General features: G+C 45.7%; 1 protein-coding gene across 1 annotated transcript; it reads right to left on the reverse strand.

Annotated features, from left to right (window-relative positions):
• Nucleotides 1-3,372: 3,372 nt before the first annotated feature.
• On the reverse strand, nt 3,373-8,916 carry LOC308263495 (developmental pluripotency-associated protein 4-like; the record flags this gene model as incomplete). Its single annotated transcript, XM_080696509.1, has 5 exons — nt 3,373-3,827; nt 4,922-5,243; nt 7,150-7,200; nt 7,286-7,440; nt 8,787-8,916. 5 exons carry the CDS (start codon nt 8,914-8,916, stop codon nt 3,628-3,630), a joined length of 858 nt encoding a protein of 285 aa, XP_080552635.1. The 3' UTR covers nt 3,373-3,627.
• Nucleotides 8,917-9,499: the final 583 nt, after the last annotated feature.

Here is a 9,499-nt window from a genome sequence, read left to right on the forward strand (position 1 = left end):
CCCTGCTATTGGGAGGCTGAGATAGGAGGATTGCGCAGGTTCGAAGCCAGCCTCAGCTACTCAGTGAGGCTCTCAGCAACTTAATGAGACCCTGTTTCCAAATAAAATATAAAATAGGTCTGGGAGTGTAGCCCAGAAGTAGAAAGCCTCTAGGTTCCACCCCCAGTACCACCAAAAACAAAAACAAACAAACAAAAAGAATAAAAATAGGGCTACACTGGAGGTGTAGCTCAGAGGTAGAATCCCCCTGAGTTCCATACTCAGTACTGGAAAAGAAAGAAAGAAAGAAAGAAAGAAAGAAAGAAAGAAAGAAAGAAAGAAAGAAAGAAAGAAAGAAAGAAAGAAAGGAAGGAAGGAAGGAAGGAAGAAGGAAGGAAGGAAGGAAGGAAGGAAAGAAAGAAAGAAAGAAAGAAAGAAGGAAAGAAGAAAGAAATAGAGATCATAGTCAGCTGTGGTGGCCCCGGACTGTAATTCCAGGGCTTGGGACCAGCCTCAGAAACATAACAAGACTTTTAATCTAGGAAGACCATTTCAAATAAAAACACAAAAGTAAGCCTGGCATGGTGGTGCACACTTGTACTCCTAGTACTTGGGAGGCTGAGACAGGAGGATCCGGATTCATAGCCAGCTTCAACTATTTAGTGAGGCTCTCCATAACTAAGGCCGGGCGTGGTGGCGCACGCTTGTAATCCCAGCATTTGGGAGGCTGAGACCGGAAGATCGCGGTTCGCAGACAGCCTCAGCTACTTAGTGAGGCCATCTGCAACTCAGTGAGACCCTGTTTCAAAATAAAGAATAAAAAATTGGGCAGGGGGAGTAGCTCAGAGGTCAAATGCTTCTGGGTTCTATCCCTAAACCCGCAAAAAAAAAAAAAAAAAAAAAAAAAGACTTGGGGGGGTGTAGCTTGGAGGTAGAATGTCCCTGGGTTCAATCCCCAGTACAATAATATAGATATGCCAGGTGTGGTGGCGCACACTTGCAATCCCTGTGCTTGGGAGGTGGAGGCAGGAGGATCTCACAGGTTCGAAGCCAGCCTTGCTGGCTTAAGAGACCCTGTTTCCAAAGGTCTCAGCTTCCCCAATGCTGGGATTACAAGCGTGTGCCACCACGCCCGACTTGCTGGAATAATTTCCACAACAACTTGGGATAGGCCTCACCAAGTCCATTCATTTTTACCATGGAGATAATGGAGCCCTATCTTACACTCTAGACAGCACATTGTAGCTGTGGTTAACTACTTACTTCTACCTTGTCCAAGTTATTTATTTATTTTGGTACTAGGGGTAGAACCCAGGGACATTCCATCTCCAAGCTACATCCCTAGTCCTATTAAAAAACCCAGGGGCTTTTCTACCTCCAGATTATACTCCCAGTCCTATGTTTTTTTTTTTTCTACTTTATCTGGAAACAGGGTCTTACTAAGTTGCCGAGAGCCTCACTCAGTAGCTGAGGCTGGTTTTGAACCTGTGCGAACCTGTCTTAGCCTCCCAAGTGCTGGGATTACAAGCATGCACCACCACACCAGGCTCCCTGGGCATTCTAAGTCTGAGCCACACACCCTCCTCCCCACCACCATGCTATATTTTATTCTTTATTTTGAAACGAGGTCTCCCTGAGTTGCAAACAGCTTAAGTCGCTGAGGCTGTTGGTGAACCAGAATCCTCCTGTCTCAGTCTCCCAAATGATGGGATTACAAGCGTGTGCCACCATGCCTGGCTTACCTTGTCCAAGTTCTTATCAGCCTCAAGGCTGTTTCCAACACTGAAACTCACTCAGCTTTACAGACCAAGAATTATGGCACATGCCCATGTTCCCAGCCTCTGGGGTTGGCAGAGGCAGGATTGCAAGTTCAAGTTCAGCTTAAGTCATTTAGCAAGAACCGGTCTCAAAATAAAAAGAATGCTGCCGGGCATGGTGGCGCACGCTTGTAATCCCATCATTTGGGAGGTGGAGACAGGAGGATAGCGCTGGTTTAGAGCCAGCCTTGCTGGCTTAAGAGACCTGTTTCCAAATAAAAAAATAGGTCTGGGACTGTAGCCCAGAGGTAGAAGGGCTTCCAGGAACCCCAGTACCACCAAATATATATATAAAATAAAAAATAAAAAGAATGTTGGGTATAGTGGCATATGCCTGGAATCCCAGTGCTTGGGAAACTGAGACAAGAAGATCCCATATTTGAAACCAGCCCCAGAAACTTCATGAGGCTTTCAGCAACTTAGGGAGACCTTGCTTCCAAATACAGGGCTGAAGGTAAAGCCCAGAGGTTGAAGGACCCTGGGATCCACCCCCAGTACCACACACACAAACAAAAATAATTATCTATTTTTATTTATTTTTTTGTGTGTGGTACTGGGGATAGAATCCAGTGGCATTCTACCTGCAAGCTACACTCCAGCCCTATTTCTTATTCTTTATTTTGAAACAGGATCTCACTGAGTCCCAAAAGGTCTCACTAAGTAGTAGCTGAGCCTGTCCTTGAACCACGATCCTCCGGTCTCAGCCTCCCAAATGCTGAAATTACAAGCGTGCGCTACCAGACCCAGCTACAAAAAAGCTGGAGATGTAGCCCAGTGGTAGAACACCTCTAGAGGTGATCTCTAGTACCAAAGAGAAAAACAAACAAAACCAGGTATGGGGTTGTATACTTGTATTCCCAGAGCTTGAAGCTGCAATGTCTCTGGGCTCAATCTCCAGCACCTCCACACATACACTGGGGGCAGGGGCGTGGTTTGGGACTAGTCATTACTTGAGTGTAGTTTTGCTGCTCCAGAATTCTCTTCCCAGGTAGAAGTATTAAGCCTTGATGTGGCAAAGATTTTCCTTGGAGATAAAGTTCCTTAGGTTGAATCTCTTTGTTGAAAACCGTGCTTGTAATGCAAGTGTAATTGAGCCTGGCGTGGTGGCGCACGCTTGTAATCCCAGAGCTTGGGAGGCTGAGACAGGAGGATCCCATAGGTTCGAAGCCAGCCTTGGCTACTTTAGTGAGGCTCTCAGCAACTCAGTGAGACTCTGTTTCTAAATAAAGTATAAAATAGGTCTGGGAGTATAGCCCAGAGGTAGAAAAGACCCTGGGTTCCACCCCAGTACCACAAAAAGAAATGCAAGTGTAAGTAAGATTCATGTGAGCTGGGTGTGGTGGTACACACTTGTAATCCCAGCATTTGGGAGGCTGAGACAGGAAGATGGCAGTTGGAAAACAGCCTCAGCTAGTAATGCCCTTTGCAACTCAGTGAGACACTGTTTCAAAATAAAGAATAAAAAATAGGGCTGCGGGAACCAGGTGGTGGTGTATGCATGCTTGTAATCCCAGGGTTTGGGAGGCGGAGACAGGAGGATTGCACAGGTTCGAAGCCGGCATTGCTGGCTTAAGAGACCCTGTTTCCAAATTAAAAAAAAAAAAAAAAAAAAAAAGGTATCTGGTAGTGTAGCCCAGAGGTAGAAGGGTTTCCAGAAACCCCAGTACCACCAGCTGGGGGTGTAACTCGGAGGTCGAATGCCCCTGGGTTCCATCCCTAGTACCAAAAATAAATAAAAATAAAATAAAATAAAAGATTCACGTGTGTCTTTCCCCTCCCACAACCAGAAGCCAGTTGCCCACTTGGTGTTTGTAGAAGAGGCCTGGGGGACTTACCTGCGGACACATTTGGGACACAGCATATTGTCCTCCATGTGTGGGGGTGGAAAGGTGCAGGCAGGAAGCAGGAAGAGGGCGCTCACTCGCCCCTGTTTTTCGGGGACCCAGGTTTGGCCAGCATGGAACTGCAGTCGAACCCAGCCATTCGTGTTTGCAGGGAGACTTCTCCCGTGGACCACACACCACCTGCCCCCTGGGAGAGGAGAGAGATTTAGCAGAGACTTACCGGGACCACATCCTAACGTCCAACTGGTGATAGGCTCATTTATTTTCTGATATTGGAAGTTGAAGGGTATACTACTTCTCAGCTATATCTCAAGCCATAATTTTTATTTTTAAGACAAGGTCTACCAGGCATGGTGACGCACGCTTGTAATCCCAGTACTTGGGAGGTCGAGACAAAAGGGTCACAGGTTCACAGCCAGTCTCAGCTATTATTTATTTATTTATTTATTTATTTATTTATTATTTTTTTTTGTGGTACTGGGGTTCCTGGAAGCCCTCCTTCCTCCGGGCTACACTCCCAGACCTATTTTATATTTTTGAAACAGGGTCTCTTACGCCAGCACGGCTGGCTTCGAACCTGCGCGATCCTCCTGTCTCCGCCTCCCAAGCGTGGGGATTACAAGCGTGTGCCACCACGCCCGGCTATTAGAGACCCTGTTTCCAAATAAAAAGTATAAAATAGGTCTGGGAGTGTAGCCCGGAGGTAGAAGGGTTTCCAGGAACCCTTGCACCACCACCAAAAATTAATTAATTAATTAATTAACTAATTAACAAAGAAAATGAAAAGGCTAGGGTGTAACTCAGAGAGAAAATCCAAGTTCAATGCCTGGCATAAAAAAAAAAAAAAAAAAAAAAAAAAGGAAAGAAAAAGAGTTGGGAGCTAGGTGTGGTGGCACAAGCTGAGACCCAAGGAGCATAAGTTCCAGGATAGCCTCAGTAACCTAGTGAGGTCATCTGCAACATAGTTTCAAAATAAAGAAATAAAAGTGCCAGGAGCATAGTTGGGAAGTAGAGTACCCTTGGGTTCCACCCCCAGTACCACAACCAAAAAAAAAAAAAAAAAAGCAGTGGTTCTCAAGGTGTGCTCCCTGTAATAGCATCCTCAGTTAGTATTACCCGAGAAACTGTTAGAAACACATTCCTCAAGTCCTGCCCAAGACTGGAGTGAGAGGCTCTGTGGGCGAGGCCCAGAAAACACCAGCCACCAAGGTGATGTTGTAACACTATTAAGGTTACTAGAGGTCAACACTAGCTAAGCTTACTTTCTCCTGGACCGCTTACCAGAGGCCTCAGGCTCGGGGGGCTGCACAGTGTACTCCTGCCCAGCACTGGCTGTGACTCTGGCCCAGGAGGCCAAAATAGCCTCCTGGGCGGGGGTCGTCACCACAGTGGTGCTGACTTCTTCATAGAGAGCGGGGGGCTCCTGGAGGGCAGGCAGCTCCTCAGGTGTCAGGGTCACTTCAGGGGGGGCGGTCCCCTGGGAACATGTTCTCTCCTTAGAACTTTCCAAGGACGTTTTCTTCTTTCTCTTTTTTGAATTTGTTTCACTTGCAATGCTCAGCCTGGCCTCTCTTGCTGTGTTAGGAATATTCTGCAAACAGGGCTAATTAAAGACAATAATGATAATAAAGATAAAAATGTGAGACATGCCTGTAATCCCAGTACTTGGAAGGCTGAAACAGGAGGATCTCAGGTTTGAGACTCGCTTCAGCTATTTAGGGAGACTCCCAAAGTGAGTGAGACCCTATTTCAAAATAAAATATAAGGCAGACATTGTGGTACATGCTGGTAATTCCAGTAACTTAAGAAGTTGAGACAGGAGGATCACAGGTTCACAGCCAGCCTCAGCAACTCAGTGAAGTCCTCCACAATTTAGGGAGACCCTGTTTCAAAATAAGGCTGGAAGTGTGGCTCAGAGATAGAAAGCCCCTGGGGTTCCACCCCCAGTACCATAAATAAATAAGTAAAATAAATAAATACATACATAAATTATAAAAAGGGTTGGGGGTGTAGGTTGGAGGTAGACTGACTTTGGCTTCAATCCTCAGTAATGCCCCCCAAAACTATTATGCTTGATAAATGCATACTGTTAAAAAAAAAAAAAAAGACTAGCCAGGTGTGGTGGCACACACTTGTAATCCCAGCATTCAGGACGATGAGACAGGAGGATCGCAGTTCACAGACAGCCTCAGTTACTTAGTGAGGCTCTTTGCAACTTAGTGAGATCCTGTTTCAAAAAAAGAATAAAAAAAATAGGGCAGGGGGCATAGCTCAGAGGTAGAATGCCTCTGGGTTTCATCCTTAGACACACACACACACACACACACACACACACACACACACACACACACACACAGGACTGGGGCATAGTAAGAGAATCTCCCTAGCTAAGATTAAAGTCATCATGCACCACAGGGCCTGGCCTCTACTCAAAATAAATAAATAAATAAATAAAATTAAATTAAATTAAAAAAATTGGGGATTGAACCCAGGAGCAGTATACCTATGAGCTATAACCCCTCCCTTTTTGGTGGTACTGGGGGTGGAACCCAGAGGCTTCTACCTCCGGGCTATAGTCCCAGACCTATTTTATATTTTATTTGGAAATATATATTGAAATAAATATATAATGGAAATATATTGTTGAAAGCCTCACTCAGTAGCTGAGGCTGGCTTTGAACCTGTGCGACCCTCCTGTCACAGCCTCCAAGCACTGGGATTACAAGCGTGCTCCACCACTCCTGGCTCTAGCTATAACCCTTTTTATTTATTTTATTATTTTTTTAAATTTTTTTACGGGTCTGGGGATGGAAGCTCTGAGCTACACCCCCTGCCCTATTTTTTATTCTTTATTTTGAAACCAGGTCTCACTGAGTTGCAGAGGGCCTCATTAAGTAGCTAAGGCTGTCTGAGAACCGCGATCCTCCGGTCTCAGCCTCCCTAATGCTGGGATTACAAGCGTGCGCCATCATGCCTGGCTTTATTTTTATTTTTTGAAACGGTTTTTCTAAATTGCTGAGGCTGAACTCAAACCTGTGATATTCCTGTCTCAGCTTCCCATGTACTGGGATTATAGACCACCATACCCAGCCTCAACTCAACTTATTTTTCTTACTGTGCTAGGGAGTGAACCCATGGGCATTCTACCCCCAAGCTACACCTGAGCTTTCGACTCAACCTTTGATGTTAAAGCAAATAATTAATTAGGATAAGCACTGAATCTTTTACTCTCTCAATCCTTCCTTCCTTCCTTTCTTTCTCTCTGTATTGGGGGGTGGAACCCAGGGGCATTCAACCCCCAAGCTATACCCCCAGCCCTATTTTTTATTTTGAAACAGGGTTTCACTGAGTTGCAAAGGGCCTCACTAAGTAGTAGCTGAGGCTGTCCTCGAACTGCAGTCCTCCTGTCAACCTCCCAAATGCTGGGATTACAAGTGTTCAACACCACACCTGGCCTTTCATTCTTCCTTCCTTTCTTAAAATAATTAAAAAAAAAAAAAGCCACTCACCTTTTGTTGTGGGTAAGCAGTCTCACAGAGTCGTTTATATGCCTCTAATTTCTAAGACAAGAAAAAAAAAAAAAAGAGTATTGAACAAACACTAGGGCTGGTGTCTTGCCTGGCAGCGTCTCCCCACCTCCCTCACCTGGCCTTTGGAGCTGATCTTCAGCTGACTGCACCAGGCCCGGAGGACGTCTCTGTGAAGCATGTTGATCGGTGGCAGTTCTGAGGGGAGGGGAGGGATGGGCATCTTAGAATATTGGATGTCACGGTCTTGTGCTTTCTTCTTTGGATGGGAAGCTGCAGGAGAACAGAATGAAATCAGATCCTTAACTGTGGCGTTGATTTTTCGAATTTCAAAAACGCGATCACATTAATTTCTCCTAGTCCACGCCCTATTATACAGTTAAATAGATTCACCAAAGACCACGTGGCCTCCAGGTCACAGAACCTCAAACCCAGGACCTGACACTTCTCCACCTCCACCACACAGGTTATTTCTAAATCTCCCCACTACGCAGATACATTTGCTTTGCTTTTTTTTTTTTTTTTTTTTTTGCAGTACTGGGGATAGAACCCAGGGGCATTCTACCTCTGAGCTACAACCCCAGCCCTATTTTTTATTCTGTATTTTGGAACAGAGTCTCACTGAGTTGCAGAGGGCCTCTGCATTTGCTTTTTGACCCACAGAATCAAGTGGCTGTGCTTCCAGCCCAGGGAAATTGAACTTCTCACTCCCATCCACATCTCTCACCAAGGTTAAAAAGTGTCCTACTGCCCAGCGTGGTGGTACACACTTGAAATCCCAGCACTCGGTTGGCTGAGACGGGAGGATCACGGCTCAGCTACTTAGTGAGGCCCTCTGGAACTCAGTGAGACCAGGTTTCAAAATAAAGAATAAAAAAATAGGGCAGGGGGTGTAGCTTGGAGGTTGAATGCCGCTGGGTTCCATCCCCAGTACAGCAAAATAAATAAATAAATAAATATCCTACTGATTTTTTTTTGGGGGGGGGATACTGGGCATTGAACTGAGGTAAATTCTACCTCCAAACTACACCTCCAGCCCGATTATTTATTTATTTGGCCACGAACCATGATCCTTTTGCCTCAGTCTCCCAAATGCTGGGATTATAAGCACGTGCTACCACTCCCGGCTTTATTTTATTCTGAAACAGGGTCTCGCTAGGTTGATGAGTCTCACTACTTAGGTGAGGCTGTCCTCAAACCTGTGATCCTCCTCCTGTCTCAGCCTCCCAAGTACTGAGATTACAAGTGTGCACCACCGTGCCCAGCATGTCTTCCCTGATTTTTACGGTAGTTAGCAAGTGGAGTTCAGGACGGGATTTCAAACGCAGAGGTATCTGTCTGCGAATCATTGCACACTGATATCCTCAGCTCCCAGCAGTAAAGAAATGCAAAATGACCATCAGAACCAAGTTCTTCTTGAGAATTTGGTGACAGGAAAGAGTCCAGGTGGCCAAAGAGGGCTTCGGGGAGGTGAGATTAAAGCAAGACTTGGAGAGAAAGATAGGATTCACAGAATACAAGCTGAAAAGTTCTCCCCTGCTTTTACTACACCTTCAGAAAAATCCCTCAGGCTCCCCAGACCCGAGGAAGTGGGACATGCAGATTTTTAGACTTTTTACCTTCATCTTTCACTGATGTTTTTCGTTTTGTCTTCTTTGTTGAGGTTCTTGAAGAAGATGTGCTTGGTTGACTGGCTACTCTTGACTTCTCTGTGCCGCGACACTGGGGAGAGAGGAGCCGGTCAGCCATTGCTTAGGTGTCTGAACCAGCACCTGCCCCACCCGCTTTAAAGGAACACATCTAAACTGAGGGTGGTGGTGCACGATTGCAATCCCAGCATTCAGGTGGCCGAGGAAAGAGGATTGAGGTTTGCGGACAGCCTCAGCTACTTAGTGAGGCCCTTTGCAACTCAGTGAGACCCTATTTCAAAATTAGCAATAAAGCAGGGCGTGGTGGCGCACGCTTGTAATCCCCACGCTTGGGAGGCTGAGACAGGAGGATCGCAAGGGTTCGAAGCTAGCCTCGGCTACTTAGTGAGGCTCTCAGCAACTTGGTGAAACCCTGTTTCCAAATAAAATAGAAAATAGGTCTGGGAGTATAGCCCGGAGGTAGAAAGCCTCTCTGGGTTCCACCCCCAGTGCTACCAAAAAAAAAAAAAAAAAAAAAAAAAAAAAGCAATAAGAAAATAGGGCTGGGGGTATAGCTCGAAGGTAGAATGCCCCTGGGTTCCATCCCTGGTACCCCCCCAAAACCAAAACATAAACAAAAATATAAAGGAATACATCTAAGAGCCCGATGTACACACCTGAAATTCTAGTACTTGTGAGACTGA

This window comes from Muscardinus avellanarius (assembly GCF_963383645.1).
Source record: "Muscardinus avellanarius genome assembly, chromosome: 5".
NCBI lineage: Eukaryota > Metazoa > Chordata > Mammalia > Rodentia > Gliridae > Muscardinus > Muscardinus avellanarius.